The sequence below is a fragment of the Oxyura jamaicensis genome, chromosome 2 (genome assembly GCF_011077185.1).
Source record: "Oxyura jamaicensis isolate SHBP4307 breed ruddy duck chromosome 2, BPBGC_Ojam_1.0, whole genome shotgun sequence".
Classification (NCBI taxonomy): domain Eukaryota; kingdom Metazoa; phylum Chordata; class Aves; order Anseriformes; family Anatidae; genus Oxyura; species Oxyura jamaicensis.
The window spans coordinates 96,195,400-96,212,166 of NC_048894.1; the positions used below are offsets into that span (position 1 = coordinate 96,195,400).

At 45.1% G+C, this 16,767-nt stretch overlaps 1 protein-coding gene across 1 annotated transcript in view; it reads right to left on the reverse strand.

Annotated features, from left to right (window-relative positions):
- The window catches only part of PARD6G (par-6 family cell polarity regulator gamma), a 59,692-nt gene that overhangs the window by 37,436 nt on the left and 5,489 nt on the right, over positions 1-16,767 (reverse strand). Inside the window, exon 2 of the mRNA XM_035317991.1 lies at positions 11,875-12,097. Coding sequence (XP_035173882.1) covers positions 11,875-12,097 — 223 coding nt within the window. The remainder of the gene's footprint in view (positions 1-11,874; positions 12,098-16,767) is intronic.

Below are 16,767 nucleotides of genomic sequence, written 5' to 3' on the forward strand. Positions count from 1 at the left end.
CTCAGTGAGAACACAGGATCTGAGTAACAGACTTCACCACCACACAGCACAGAGCATGAACATGCTCAGCTCCACATGCCACACCGGGCTGCATGAGCTGACACAGCCTGGCCATGTCAAAGGGATGTGAGGTCGTGCCAGAGCCACTGGGCACCCTACAGATGAATCTGTGGGCCTAGAAATACCTCTAACAGCATTCCCTGCCGCAGTGAGTCCTCCTCAGCAGGGATGTAACTTCCCCCTTGCTACTTTTGTGCACAAGCAGCTCTCCAGCAATACCCATTGCCAACGCAGGCAGCCTTGGTAGTGCCAGGAGGCCTTTGAGGCAGGGACACCAGAACTGCTCAGCCCATGCCCGTTGCAGGAGAGCCACCATGGAAGCACAGCACATGGCAAGTGCTAGCGAGCAAGCTAGCTACCCAGGTTTATGTGAGCAGGGAAACAATTCCCTCTCGGTTGCTGCCAATGCACACGTAGAAGCACCTTCTTCACACCTCCGCTTCAGCTCTCTCGGGATGTCCACATGGAACCGACGGAAAGGCTGAGACAGACACAATAACATTTCTGAAGACAGATGGAGCTAGTAACTCCGATCCTCCAAGATAAGCACACACACCCATAAACCAGACCAACAGGACTCCAGAGCGTGCTACCCACACACCGTGTGACACCCATCAGGGCAGCAAGGCACCCACACCGCACTGCAGCTCCAGCACTTCCTCATGATGCAACACGGCTCTGGGAACTTGGGATGCAACTCGTGAGAAGAAGGGTGTGGGACACAGCCACCACTTACTGACTGAGGTACAGCACTGGGAAAAAACAAGAAAACAAAAGGCAACACAAACAAAAATCCCAACCCACACACTCCGGAAGATATTGCTGCACAGCTTTACTCCAGGCATCCAGAGGTAGGACTTGCAAATGAGTTGCAGGGATGCTCAAATACCATCTCTCTGCGTTGTCTGGGGGTTCGACGCTGGTGGAAGCCCACTGTTAGAGAGGTCTTTGTGCACGCCAGCAACATCCCTCCTGTTGCTTGCCAACACTATGCGCTTCCCAGCGATGATGCAGGTGACACGTACCCTTTCTGAGGGTCATCTGAGCAAAGGAAGACACATATGTTGCAGCAAGCTGTTTCCTGTGATCTGCAGCCCATGAGCTGGCTCCTGTGGCCAGCTGCTTCTGGGAATGTTTCAGGGAGGGGATATGGGTTTTGGGGCACAGCCAAACCACTTTGCCCACAGCAGCATATGCTAAGCCACAATGGATAGCCAGCCAAAGCTTCTCTCAGTGCTCCCCCTCTCCTCTCCATCCCCCTCTGGATGACATGGCAAGCCTGAGATGAGCTTAAATACCACCCCATCCCACCACCCCCATCTCAGAGTGCTCTGCAGCACACACACGACAGAGATAAGTGCACAGCAATGTATGGTGACAGCCTCTAGCACAGAACCTGGCTAATGCTTTAAGGAATGCTGAAAGAGACACACTGCTCTTCCCTCCTCACCTTACTGCACTGCCATGCCACGTGGGGAGACTCCAATTCAGGACATTCTGCCCCAAAAAATGGCACAGAGCTCGAGAGTGCAAAGCAACGTCTTTTGAGAGCTATCAGAACAGCAGCTTACACATACACACCAGACACCCCTGAGGTACGGTGAAGACAGCATGCAAGGCCTTCAACATACAAGTTGCTTGAACTTCCATTCCAGATGGAGCATGCCAGTAACAGATCCCTGTAACCAGCAGAAGGCAGCCAAATAGATCGGGGAAGGACAAAGTAAATCCTGAGTAAAGCAAAATACAGCACAGGGCAGTGCTCTTCTAGGGGACAAGCTGGGAGCCCTCAAAACAACCTGAAAACAGCTTTAATACAAGAAAAGTTAAGGTCCCAAACTCTACAATGTGACAAGAGCTGCCAGGTAATGCTGTCACATAACCTTTGAACCCATCTCTGTTTTTTGAAATCAGCCAAAAAGCATGGAAGGGGAAGTTTTGCAATACTCTCACCAGCACCTTTGCTTTCAACAGCAAAAGACACGAGACCTGAACAGGAGAGTGAAATTAAACAGAAAGTTTCCTGTTTTTCATAATGATGGCCCAGTGCAAGGACAGATACCTTGAAGAGGTCACAAAGGCACCAGCCACACCACTCCTGAAGTCAACTAAAACAAAGAATCTGATGCGCCTCTAGGCTTGTCCTATTTACACAAGAAGAGGTGTTAGGCAGACCTAATGGAAATCATGACCAGAGTTAGCTCAGTTACCCTTGCAAATGTAAAGCTCACTGGCAGGTCATCAGCACTCTTTGCGCCTCGGTTATTATCTAGGGGCACCCTTAGGACACAACCTTTGAGGTACAACAGCCCGATAAAAGAAGACATGATGTGGTTACCCACATGGAAAAGTGACTCCCTCGTGAAGCAACCTAAGGGATGAAGAAGCAGCTTTTCAACCACAGCACTGTAGGATCCAAGTTAGTTTAACACTGGAAACGAGAATATCAAATTGTTCGGGAAGCATAGGTCAAATCCACCATAAAGAGGTCTTCTGCAGGGGTAAAGATGATTCAGGCTTGAGGAAAGAGCTCATGTCCCAAGAGCTTGATGCATAAATGTTACGTTGGTTCCTTGTAAGCTACCCTCTCCTCTCAATACTCAGCCAGAACTGGGTACAGAAAATCAATGATTGCATTGCACAAGTTCCCAGTGCACTTTTAAGTGAGCAAAAAGTAATGCAGGCCTAACAAGACTGTCACATCTCCTGCTGATACTGTCTCAGCTAAGAACTGCTCTGAAACAAATATATGTGTATATATACCTTTAGCTCCACTCTCTACTTCAAGTGTGTTACACATATCCTTTAGAGAGGGGAAAAAAAGATATGTTAGAATTTTTGCAGTTTCTAAGACTGTAAGCTTTGGGAACTCCTTCATTATTCTTTGTCGCAAGCAACAAAGACACCCAAACCCATGGACTTGTAGGATCTATTACAAAGCATTCATTCAAATTCTTACAGTTTGAAGGGAGTTCTTTCTGAAACTCCATGGCTTTCTGGTTAAGACTGTGGCTTTTTTCTCCTGTTCACTCATGCCAAATGCATTTAAAACTAGACTGTAGTGAGTACGCGGAGACTTGAAGATGACATTACTCCGTAAATGAAACCACTGCATCTGCTGGATACACACTCAAAGTACCAGATTGCCTGGCAGAATGAAAACAAAGCAGTAAGGCATTACCCAGGCTAACAAAGCAAACAGACCGGTTGTCATCAGTGTTCAGCAAGATGTCAAAAGTGACAGACCTCCTCTTATCACACCTCCCTGGTACCTGTGGAGGACTAAAACAGGTTTAAGCCTTCTCAAATCCTCAGCTGGTACCTCCACTTCCATAGGAACAGCCGTGGTTACCTGCAGTGGAGGAGGAGGCAGAAATTCAGTCTCAGAGCCCGCTGCTGCTGGAGGCTAGGAGAGACCTTCCATGACTTCTTCGTGCTTGGACACTGCTTTCCACCAACTCTCCAATTTTCACAGTGACCAGACACTACAAAATTTCGTTATTTCTTAGTGAAATAAACATTTAGATAAGTGTTCTCCTTCAAAGTTTCCTGCTGCTTATTTTTAAATCCCCAACTTCTCTATTATTTCTAATCCAAAGGCATAAGCAGAGAATAAATTCATTTAAGACCCTGACTGCAAGCAGTTTTCCCTCACTAATTCTTACTTCCTTTCCTGCTCTGTCACTGCCACTCCATTGCTAGTAACACTCTCCAAGCTTTCTTCTAACGCTTGGAATACCAGGCACCAGCACCTGTGTGTTTTCGCCCAGCAAACACACTGACCTTGCAGAACAATTCAAAACTAAGACAGGGAACAGAAAGCAGAGAGCTGAAAAAGAAAAAAAAAAAAAAAAAAGCACTAAGGGGGAGAAACCGGAGAGACAGAAAAAATACTGGAAAATGAAGGGGGAAGAAAGGAGGAGGAGATGAGTGGTGTGGAAGTTGTTCATATGAAGTTTTTAGAGGTTACTTAGTGTCAGTATATAGCAGGGGACTGAAGAGCAAGAACAACAGTGAAGTTTTCTAGGTTAATAGTTTCCTCTATATTCCCACAGGATTCTTTGCTACTCTAAACATAGCACAGAGGAAAAAATAAGATTCAAGCAGATCTTCATTACGGGTAGGCTCAAGAAAGAGGTCTTTCAACTGTCCTCACACCGCTTTCCCTCTTGGAACTGAATATCCTGAGTTCTTGTGCAGTATTATAAAAGCTGACAGTCATGTTTGGAAAGCACAATCCTAACAACACAGGCACTGAGAAGACAAAAGAGGAGGTTTCGCTTTTAAAAAGCATCTATTTTTAAGGTTTTTAGAGTTACAGTTTCAGTTAGTAGGCATTGAAAAACTAACTTAACTAGGAACAGCTAGCAGAAGCATCCAACACTGCACACTTGCTTTCAGTGCAAGAGTACACCCATTAAGTTGTCAGAAGCCCTTTAGAGTACTTAAGAAATTCAACAGAAAGCCTATTCCCAACGGCCTGAATCTTGAGTTAACATCTGCATTTGTGTTGTGCTATCTATCCTCCCTCACCACATGAAAGCGACTTTGAGCGCGCGAGGTCTCTTCAGGTGAAATCCACACCATGTGTCAAGAAGAGATTGTCAAGTGCCTTTCATTATTATCCGCACGCTGTACTTGTTCCCATCATTTAAGAACGGAAATGACAGCTAGGCAGAACAGGAAAAAACCTGAGCCATGTGCAGGAAACAGAATCCTGTATTTTGACTGCTAAGGTAGGGAAATATAAATAATGGAAAATTCCCTTGCAGAGACCTTAACGGGAGAGGATGGACAAGCTGTTTTTGTATGGTCAAGCCACCTGTTCGAGCAGCTTCGCTATCTTAAATTAAAAGGGCCAGACCAAAGAAGGAAACAAGATTGTAACAGTACAAATAAGATGATAATTATCCTGGAGACTGTCTTTATGTAGACATAGTTGGGAATAACTGGGGGAGTCCTTCTGTCTTGTTTTTCTAAGCCCTGTCACAGCAGCAATCTGCAACTGTAATACAACACACGGCAGTGAGGAATGAAAGAAAAGAGTGGTTATTTACTTGTTCTCAAGTAGCTTACCAGTGAAAGCCAAGCATGGATTTCAGTAGAGTTTCTTATTAAAGGCTGCAAGAGCTTCCCCTGTAAATGAGTTCCGTTAGCCTAAATTCAGCTGAGCTTGTGGTGCCAGTGCCAGCTAAATGCAATTTAAATGCAATCAGCTGTAGCAGTTATAGTATAATTTTTATTGATTAATGTTTTCATTATTAAGTCACTAAACATTGCAACTAAAAGCAAGCCCCATGTAGCTTTAATGCAGAAGTGCCAACAGTTTTTTCTGCCAATTACAGACCAGCAGTATTTTCGCAAGGCTTTTGCTCCATCCCTAGCGTATGGTGCAGCTATCAACATTTATACAGTGCCCAGTGAAAACTTTACTGTAAAACAAATTTCAGATTTACTCTAGAAACCCAATTTGCAGGCAACGCTCCTCGCCTATCACCTACAATTCTTGCTTACCAACTCTTCTGGCTGCAATTAAAATAACTGCAGATGAAAACCAAATATCTGCGGACCCCAAGAAGGGAGTTTTCAAGGAGAGAAGCAGCCTTGTGCTGGCTCTGCTCAGCCACCAGGTATTACTACCCATGCCAAAAAACAAAATCCATGTTTTGTGTTTATGTCTGACAAGCCAGATAAAACGTAATGTTTTCAAAGATGCTTAATAAAGTAGTTGAAAGATTACCCAGTCTCATCATTTGCACATGAAAGGTGGGGCAATGGAGCTACAGTAATTTGTTGCCAGACTTCAGTGAAACAAGCAGCTGCATTTTACTTATCTTCAAATATCAAAGGACTCGAGTGGGACAAAGATTACTTGGCTTAACAAGCGTTCAAAGACCCCTCCAGCTCAAACACAGAGACGTTTCTGAGAAAAATCATGAAAGGATTTAAGCCTAGCAGCAATTCCTATTATATTAGCATGAAATCTACCACCATTCCCTAATCTCGTCAAAGCTAAGGCAAGATGCTTTTTCCTCCTTTTTCAATGCAGCAGCGTTGCCTGTTTCCAAAGTCTGCAAGCAAAGTGCTTCCTCCCAGGAAGCTGAGGCTTCATGGCAACATCAATCGGTTGTCCTGCCCATCCCACGCTGATGCCTCACAAGAACAACTGGTTTTCTGCCAAAGAGCTCTCTCAGAGAGCTCAGACACTCGGACACACCCATGCCAGGGCAGAGGAGACATGGTGGCAGCCCTAGGACAGTCTGGAGAGCAGCAGAGCTGCATCTTCTACTGTGTCAATGAACTACACCAGTGCCAGAGCAGTGGCTTCTCCTCCCTCCAAGAGCATATAAGGCTCAAGTCACCCCGCCTGCACCCTCAGCTTTAATTTTATTCCCTCAGATTTGTAGAAAGACATTCTGAAAATGTGCGCAGCCCAACTAAGAGCAAGACGAGAAGCAGTTCAGGATTCCCCTCAATATGTGCTGCTACCCGCTTTATTATTTAATATATCAGGTGCCTCTGAGAGCAGTAAAATCACCCTGCTCTTGTTCAGGACAGCCTTTTGAGGTGAGAGAGTTAACGCCTGTGTTGTAAAATAAACAGGAAGGTTACTGAAGAACCAAAAAGACGTGAAAGACTTCAACTTTTCCTCTGGAAGTCTAAGCTGAGAGTTAAGGGTTTTAGATAGCTGAAAATAGGTTTAATTTTAGTTGCTGCCTCAAAGCCTGTTCTCATGTTTAACACATGTGGCTAGACAGCCAACCACCATTCCTGAGGATTATCTGCTTAGAGTATGAAAGACAATAAAACAACCCACCATCAGTTTTTCAGTCAGACCTGGGCACGATTCCCATTAGCACATTTTTATTTTAAAACTCACTGTGATTGCTATGATTTTATAAAACAAGAAAGCTAAGCACAGATGTTGGTACTTCAAGCAGAACAGCACTTTGCCAGGTAAAAAAAACAAAGCTATTTATCTGCTGCTGCACATAAAGAAGAAACTTTCTGTTGCATGGCACAGCAGTTTAAACACATCAGTCACTGCACGCTGCAGAGGAAAATTAGCTTCTTCCAAAGCCATTAAAACAAACCAAATTCAAGGCCAGATCCAAAAGCCAGCCTGGTAAACGCACATTTCTCCCTGTTGATTTTGGACTGAGCTTTAAGTGAGAACTGATGGTAGACAGCAGCGCTAACCGCTCAAGGAGAAAAGCAAGGTCTGGTGTTCAATGTGCTGGTTTACTGTTACAGTAATAGGCTATTAAAATATAACTACAGAAGAACAGACACTTAATAGCGAGTCTCTGAAGATGGTACTTAATGGCTTTTTACACACTATCAGTTTTCCAGACTCCAAAATACAAGACAATAAAGGTACTGCAAAACACCAGCCTTCTCTAGCTTCAGGCCACCTCAATTAACAGCTGCAGTTCATTTGTGGCATTAACTAAATTATTATGTTAGGCCTTGTTCTGGTTAGCTTTATAGAGTGTTTTAGGTTTAGTTGCTGTGTTAGAATGCTCTTCAGCTTCTTAAGGCTTTTTTTTTCTTTTATGTTCCTGTGGGAAGCCTGATATTTGAAAACACGCAAAAATACAGATCCAGCATCTGACACTCCAGCACTTCACCTGTCCCCTACCTGTAGGATACTTATGTAACCATTCGAACCTTTAGAAAGCTTTAAAATTAATTTTATTAATGGAAAGAGTATGAATTTGATCTAGATTCTGTTTCAGGCTTAAAAAAGCTCCCCAACATCCCTAGTTTACTGTTGTGTTTATGGAAGTTGCTTAAAAACCACAGTAATACACCTGCTGATTCAGACTATCAGTAGCTGTGCTCGTGCAACAGCCACAAGCACAGTCTGAGTCCCTGCTGACACTACACACAAAATCTCCCAGAGTTAAACACACCATAGCAGATAACTCGAACAAAAGAGGGGAAATCTTGGGAGTCTGTTGTCTCGTAGACCTTCACTTAAATCCTGATGCCCTGCTTGCAAGGTCTGAGGAGTGGCTTCAGGCAGGTTTATGGTGAAGGTTTGTACTCGTGCTTTTGGTCTTTCCATTCTGTTTCAGAGCCACCAAAACAGCCTCATTTGAGCACACAGCCTCAAGGAGACAGGCATTAAAACAAGACTTGATAGTAACAGCATTCCATTTAATCATACAAGGAAAAAGGTAACACAGTCACAGTATGTGATACTGACCCATTTGGGTTTTTTAGTTCTTTGTTTCTACTTGAATTCACAGCTTACACTTTTCTTTTCAATTTTTGCTGCATTCACAGTACTGCGTCTCTCAAGAGCCACAGTTTAAAACAGACACAGAACAAATGAAGTCTTGAAAAACTGATGAGGAACTGCATCAACAGATAAGCCTTTCCTTCATGCAGGTCTTGGCTAGAGTACAAGAGTTCAGTTATTGTGGAGCAAGTCAAACACATCCATAATTCCTTGCATTGTTCTAAGGTCGTTGGTACATCCGTCCTTTCCCCACCAGCAGGCATCTTCCATGCAGAGTTCTGGGTATGTTTGACAGCGGTCTCAGCCAAGTGAGTAAATTCTTGGGCTGGAAGCATCAGCTGATATAAATCGCTATTGTGCTAATGAAGTCAAGAGCCACATCAGTTTACAACAGCTGAGGACACAGCCCATACTGTAGCCTGGGAAAGCGAGTCAAAAGAAAACTGGCTTGTTTTTCTTTTTATAGCCTGGTTGTCTAATTAGGATTTTTATCTGCATTGTAATTTGGTGTTGGAGGGGAGAGGGAAGGAAGAGCAACACATACTTCCAGCAGATGGATCACTACGAGCTATAAAAGCTTGACACAGCTGAGTGTACTCAAATGTAACCGTCAGATGTCCCAGAGACCTCAAGACCCCAAAAAGCATCTGCAGTAATTGTGGCAGGCACACTGGGAACAGCAATCCAGTTCTTAATAAAAAGGCTGGCTTATAAGCACTGACATTTCCCTGCCTGAAGAGAGAACAGCTGCTGTGATCCTGAAAATGTTGGGGCTCAGGTGTGGGGAAAAAACAAACAAAAATTTGAGGACACAGACTAAAACAGCTATCCCATACCTGGACACCAGCCTAGCATGCACATAGCTAGCCTCAGGACAAATGAGGGAAGTGCGTTTGAATTTAATTACAAGACTAAGCTCAGATTTAAAAGAAAATTAAAAAAAATAAATAAACTAGCAAATTGTTGCTTGATTATTGTCACCAGTTTTGTCCCTCTGGTAACAAACAGTTAAGCTGGTTTATCATCGTTATATAACCCACTTCACAAGAGAAAGGATAACCCAGCTACAAACTGTGAAAACAGACAAAGTGACTAATCACGCAGTTGATAAACAGTCCGCTCGGCTAGAAAAAGACCTGAACTTCAACTACTCAGTTGTTCCACGGCTACGTACTTCTGCCCAGTTTCCTCCCTCCTCAACAGCACTGCGGGAACAACCTCTGGCAGTCACCTCCTAGGACTTCTCCTACCGAAGAACAGCGATCCACGACCCAGCAAGCTGTACAGCCCATGCTTTGCAGTCTCCATTGAAGTCAGAGAACCTGCCTCGTATTTTACTGGCATCCCTGTCAACTTCATTTCCCGCCTCCGCAGCCCGAGTTTAGGGTGTGAGCCGAAGCACAGCGGACACGCCGCATTCCCCAGGGTGGCACAATGGTTTCCTGCTCGCTGGGAAAGGTGCTGGTCACCTTGTTCTCCAGCAGAAGGACCAGCATTGCTCCAGCACCTCAGTCTAAGAAAGCAAAAACTCTGTGTGTGTGCACGGGGGGTTATGATGGAGCAAAGGAGGAAGAGACAAGTAAAATTTCAGGAACTCCTGCTATTTTTGAAGGGAACAATTTCTCAAGGTCTCTTCTCATAAAAGGAAATGCATGAGGTGGTTTGGAAGCATCCACAAGCATGAGTCTCAAGCATTAGCCACAAGAGTCCCGTGTTAAAGGTGCCATTAGTCAAAGGCACAGGCCAAAATTCACTGTTCCCCTTCAGCTTTAGAGGCAGCACAAGAGAACACATGTTGGGAAAGCTTTCAGGCATTGCCACGTGTGGGGAGGCATGGACTGGTCTTCCATTTTATGTGAGCTTCCTTTTGTGTGACCATGATTCTTTCCACTGAACAGCAAGTAAAAGAAAAGATCTTTAAGAAGGAAGGAAACACTGCACTTTTCCATTAAGGTTACAAGTTAGAAACCTCCTTGACTAACATACAATTTCCTGATGAAGAAGAGGAGGGAGCCTCTTTCCCACATGTAGCCAACAGTATTCTCTTATTTGCCTACTTGTGTGACCAGAACTTTGGTAGCAATTCCTCTCTCCCAGTGCCACTAGGGATAGTCAAAGCTTCTAGCAGTCTGCTTGGAGCAAGGACTGCTGCGTCTGGAACAGGACTGATCCAGAGACACATGAATAAACTTGAACTGATGCAGGCATGACAGTCATGCAAGCAATTTCTCATGACCTGACCCACCACGAACACTCACAAGCCCTAACAGGCGTTGCAGGAAGGAGATGTAATAGGACTTGTCATCCAACTCAGCGCTTCCTGCACCAGAAAGGAGAGCTAACAACCCAACTCCTCTTTCACAGACGTTCCTGCTCATCTGACAGATACACAAACAAAAGAAACTGGTCTGGTTCCACTTCTCCACTGCCCCCTCAAGCATTTATTTTCATCCAAAAGAAGGAGGCAGACAAGATGCTCTGGATGGGGAGGGCCACACAGCTCTGCCTGTATCTGATGACACAAAATCAAACCACACGCTATACCAGCTCCTATCAGTGAGCAGGCTGGAGCCTCTTGCTAAATCCTCATCAATACACAAACCCACACAGCAAAGAGCCCAGCCCCAAAAAGCTACATGACTGTTCAAAGACAGAGATCAAGTCTCATTTCTGACTCTGCTACTGACCAGATTTCAATTCCAAACCCTGTGCTATAAATCACTACATGACTGAAACACTGTGGAGGCAGTGTTAACACAGTGCCGGGTTCCTCTGGGATTTAAGGAGTTCTGCAGGAAGACAACTCATTATAAAAAGCAACCCTCGTCTGAAGCAACTGTCAGACAGAGCCTTCAGGGGGAAGGTAGGGTATACTGCCAGATATCTGCAGTAAAAGCTTGACAAGAACAACACAGCCACTTAAATCTGAAGTCACCTTGACATTCGAGCAATTCTGCCCAGCACTTGGTTGATGATTTCAAAAAGGGAAGAATCAACACTCCTTTATTTAAGGACAGAGGAGAAATCATCATCTGTTTGCCTGCCAGGTCAGAATCAAACAAGAACCCATTTGTGACACAATTATTATTATTTTTAAATAACTACAGATCTGTGCGCATTGATATACTATACAGCCATGAATCATTTAGATATGACACTGATTACAATGGATAGATAGATAGTATTTCTAAATATGAATAGGATCCCCTCCCTCCTCACAGCTCCCTCAAACAGGCGGAGCGGTGCACTTGGCATGCTCAGGTAATGACAGAGCACAGGCAGCACAAGGCACGTTCTCGTAGGAAAAGAAGGGTCTCGTGGTGACACGCAGCATGCTATCCCTCAACTGCCTTACAGGCAGCAATGCCATATCTCTACTGGCCCTGAAGTCACGTCATGTCTGCATGTTGTGATGAGAGGTGTGAAAAAACAGCCTGCGACTCTGAGGGGTGGAAGGGGTCCCACGTTCCTCTTGCGTCATCTCAGCCTTCAAACAAGGGCCACAGATGCACTCTTCACCTTGTCCCAGCACTGGTCAAGGCACTGAAATGAAAACTGCTTCTTACCTTGTCTTTGTATAAAAACCCTGAGCAGCGGATGAGCACTTGAAACGGCCTTGAAGAAGTTGTCATCGTTGTTAATAGGGAGGAGGTCTCCATGCACATCAGCATATCCGATCATCACTTCCAGGTTGGCTATGTGATGAATGTGAAGAATTAGTTTATAGAAGTCTTCAAACTTTCCCGGCTTGTAGCGGTCCAGGGAGAACCTTCTGAACTCTGCCCCAAACTGTAAGAGAAAACAACAAAGAGTGTTTGCTTTCACACATCTTCACAGCCCAATGCTCTAGTTTGACATTTGATCGTGGTATACATCTATGAGAAGTACAGCCACGTATCAGTGCCTTCAAGTCTACAAATGCCCTTTGAAGTCCTCCCATTAGAATGAAACCGTGGCTACCAAGACAGCACCCTGCTTGACTATAGGTATGCTCACATGTGCCACCTTCATATTTAAAGAACGTGCTTCCTTTTAAGTTTTCATCCCGGAGGACTTGCAGGATTTAGCTTTGAAGCTCCATCACTCACTACCATCTTCTTGGGCATCCACAGAACTATTCTTTGAAGCAGAAGTGTTCACCCTACTGCTTTCAAAAGAAATTACTCAGCTATTCAAACAGCCTTAATAAAAATTCTTTACACGCTTTCTATCAATACCCCTGGGATCCCAACCACAAGACCTTTAAAGAAGTGTGGTATGCGAGTGCACAGACTGCTATTAGCAAATTACACTCCCTCTAGATGCCCCCAGAATTTCCTGGTATCCATGGAGGATGAGGAAGGTTCTTATTTTAAATGAGTTTTTACAGGTTTAAATCTTCTGTCACTACACCAGTTTTCATTTCTGAAGCTTCATAAGTGACTGTTCAAAAAAGGGGGGGAGCGCAAGATAATTGAAAATGTTTTATTTAAAATAACTTAATGTATTTAAGTCAGGAACTGATTGCAGAAAGACTTCAGTTAGCCTTATTTCTGATATCAGAAACCAAGCATGCTATTAAGAGCACGAGAAAACGGTTAGATTCTCCTATCACGGGAATGAATGAAGTGAAACTTCATTCAGCTTCTTTTAGGCATCTAAAAGAAATCAGGCAGTTGAACTATGTAGCTTAAATCATCCTTCTGGTACATTTCTTTCCATAGCTTAGGTTGTTTAGTACTAGTAATCTACTGTTCACCAGCTGAAGCTCTACACCATGCTCACTCATTCCTGAAAGCAAGGAACCATATCCATAAATCCACAAACAAGACAGGTTGTGACTAGGACCTCATGGAAGCTCTCATTTGCAAAGTCAGTCAGTATCAGGGCAAGAAACCACAAAGAAAACAAACAAAAACAATTGAAGAAAACAGAGACTTTTCTGTAGGTAAGTTTTTCCTCAAAATGGAGAGTAACTCGCTTAAAGGTTCGCAGTTAAATCAACTCACATATGCAAGCCACTCTTCTGCTGAGACTAACAGAAGTCTGAATCATCACCATAATCATCTTGGAGAAAAAAAAAAAAAAAAAAAGAAAAGCCCTACTGGCTTTGGGTGCAAGCGTGTTCTCAAATTACTTCCGCAGTTACGAAAATCCCACCCTTCAGCATCAAAGCCTAGTTGTGATCATCTGAAAGCTTGTTTAGTCAAATTATGCCGCTTGTTTGTAATATTAACTGCTGGTTCCAGTTTGGATTTCAATTCAGAATGCCCATCCAGATGCACAAAAGCCAAACAACCCACAGCTGGTTCCAATGGAGGAAAAACAGTCCCTCTTTGTCCTCCACCCCCTGCTCCTCTCCAAAAAAAATCTGAGCGACAACTTTTTAAACCAAAAGAAAGCTGACATATCCTTATCTGAAAAATATCTTAGTTTTCTTTCTCCCAGAACCAAAAGAGAAGAAGCCGTGTTCCCATGACAAGTGAAGCACCTACATGGCAAACTCAAGAGGCAGGGACAAGATCTCTGGAGGCTTTGGGGAGGCTGCACCTCCTGCTCGGCACACCTCAGCAGGAACGTGGGGTTCCTTTAGGCACCACAGCATCATGCCAGGCTATGGTGCTTGGGTGCTAGCCCCAGTAAATGCTCGTTTGTAGAGGCTCGCACAGAACCATCAGCAGGTACAGCGCTCTCAAGGAAGCAGATGCTGTGCAGACTCACCCCGGCTGGTACAACAGCCAGCCTGTGATGCCACCCAGGCCCATAGGGCCTGCTGACACCGGTGAAGAGGCCAGGCCTGCCAGCATAAGCCCTGCAGGCACGTCCTCAGGCACACTTGAGACGATGGTATCAGCAGAAGGTGCCGTGTGGGTAACAGTCCACCGGCGGGGATCCAGCCGCAGGCTTGGGGTACTGAGGTCTGATGTGAACGCTGTGTAGTCAGACCCACTTGTTCAGCCTCGGGAAAGCCCACGGACAGCTTCCATCACGTAGGAACAGGACAGCGATAAACAAGTGCATTTATTTCATGTCTGCCTTCACAGGATGCAAGGGAGCAGGGTGGCGATCCCGCAGGGGGGAGCAGGGGAAGGGAAGGAATATACAGAGCCCCTTCAAAAGGGATTTAGGCAGATAGCGCAGACGATGTTGCGTTGTTTAAACGTTAGTACTGCTGTAGTTGTGGTTTAGCTGATGAGTTTACCCTGGGCATACACACAGGCAGCAGCCATTGTCAGTGGGGCTTTTCAGAACAGGAAAAAAATGCTTCAGCAGTGACCGTTCATTCATCATCCCTAATGAGGCTGATAGAGAGTATCGCAGTAATAATAGGTTTTGCAGTGCCACACGGCTCAGGGACTGGGTGCTCTGCATTGTATTCAGCCGGGATTTCAAGATAACACCTACCACGTATCTTCCAGAAACTACAGATTCAATGAGGGCTTTGCAAAGACAGCCAAGATGACTGTCTGCTTTCCTAAGCTACAAACAAAGTTCATCCTTAGTGTATAACTCCAAAGAAAGAGACACGAGGACTGGCGTCTGCCAGCAGTCTCTGCCAGAACAATACTGTATTACACTGTTTGACAAACTAACAGCTTTAACACGCAGATCAGCTCTCCATCATGAAGTAAATCATTTTGACCTATTTATCTAATGCAAATACCTCACCCACTTATTGCAGGAGTCAGAGGACAGGAGGGTCCGAGGAAACTTAAGTGAATTTAGACTGACAGAGCTCATTATGACTGAAAGGAAAAGAAATTCAGAAAGAAATGTAAATTTTGCTTCACAAAGAATACGCTCTGTTCCAAGTTCCTCCGAAGTATCTGCCAGCCACTACACTCGCTGTCTGCAACTAAATGACCAAAAGCATGCAAACAAAATGCTATACAGCAAGCAGGAGCCCCGAACGAAAAACAGAAGCCAAGAAAATAATTACAAGAGAAGGCAAAGTGTTCTGATAAGTTGCTCTAAAGAAGAAGAAAGCCACTGCTAGCTGGGCAAAACTTACACAGGCTGACCAACAGCAACCAACTTCTCTTTTTTTAAATTGGGGTGCAGCAGGGAGAGCAGAAGAGAGGATGGGGGAGAGGAGGGAGCAGGAATTTATGAGGGAGCAGGATTGTTTATTTGGAGGGTTGCTGTTCTGTAGAAATGAAATGAAATGGAAGAGTTCTCTGCAAGCAAAACAGACCTTTTATTCTTTTTTTAAAAGGCAAGTTTCAAAAATTTTACAGGGTGAAAAAAGAAGTGTTTACAAGGTGCCATCCCTCTAGCTCATTGCTAGCTTCTAGTTTAGGCTATTGTAATAAGAAAACATCAAAGAGCAACATTTAGCAATAAACATGAATTACATTAGCCACCTACTTCTCCCATGGAGTATCAGGGACAGAAAGAAAAACAAACACTCTCAGCCTTGCAGACTGTAATTTCTGCTTACCTGCGAGCTTCTCAGAATGAGGAAGACCTGATCAGGGCTGCTTTATTGGTAAGGAGCAGAGGCAAAGAAAGAGGAGCAGAGACAAAAGGTGAATGGTTTTGTACCGGGTGTTTTCAGCTGGGACTTGAGCTCTGCTGCCACACCTCTGTCTTAACCTTTCTGTTCCCCTTCTCCCCTCTCCACGTCTTCCCCTGCTCACCCAGCTCTCCTTCGTGCTTCTCCCAGTCCCACAGTGGCTGTCTCTAGAGGCAAGTCCTCACAGGAATCCCATCACAGACACTTCGGCCACCATCTCCCTCAATGTTTTTCCCCAGTTGGCATCATTGCCCTGCCCTTCTCTCCCTCATAGTCTCCCCTTTCACTGCCCCCACAAAACACAGCCGTGCTCCAGTACCTGCAGTTCTCATTCTGCCCCCCATCATCAGTGGTTCCTCTGCATTTTCAGAGTACTCCAACACGATTTGTGCCTGCCTTCCATTGCAACTGTCTTTGCAACCCCTTCAACCTTCCCCAGGGGTCTGCGAGGCCCAGTCCTCAAAAACCTGTCCACACCATTTTCGTATCAACTCCTCCCCAAGAGATGGGCCTCCGCTCCCTTGCCATCCCTTACAGATCTCTTCACAGAAACTCAGCCGGTCAAGGGCAGCCTGGACAGAACTAAGCTCACCCTTTTCCCTCCCTCACCTACGTTCTTGACCACTGGGCACACGGACATCACGCAGCCTCCCCTGGCACCCGTGACCTCAGCATCACCCGTCCATACATCCATGGCACATGCCATTAGCGTGAGGGGGAAGGGACCGTTTGTCTCCTTGCCACCCAGTGAGACAAAGGAGCACGGATTCAGGAGGCCTGGTATTACACAGTGCCGACAGCGCACAAACCCACGACCCTGAAGGGCGGCCCTGCACTGCCACAGGTCTCCAGCCAGAGCAAACCATTTGCTGACCATTTTCTGGGATGCACCCACACGGTTACAAGACACACGGAACGCTTTGCTGGCTGCTAACTCAACTTCACGACCCTTTAATTCCCGCCA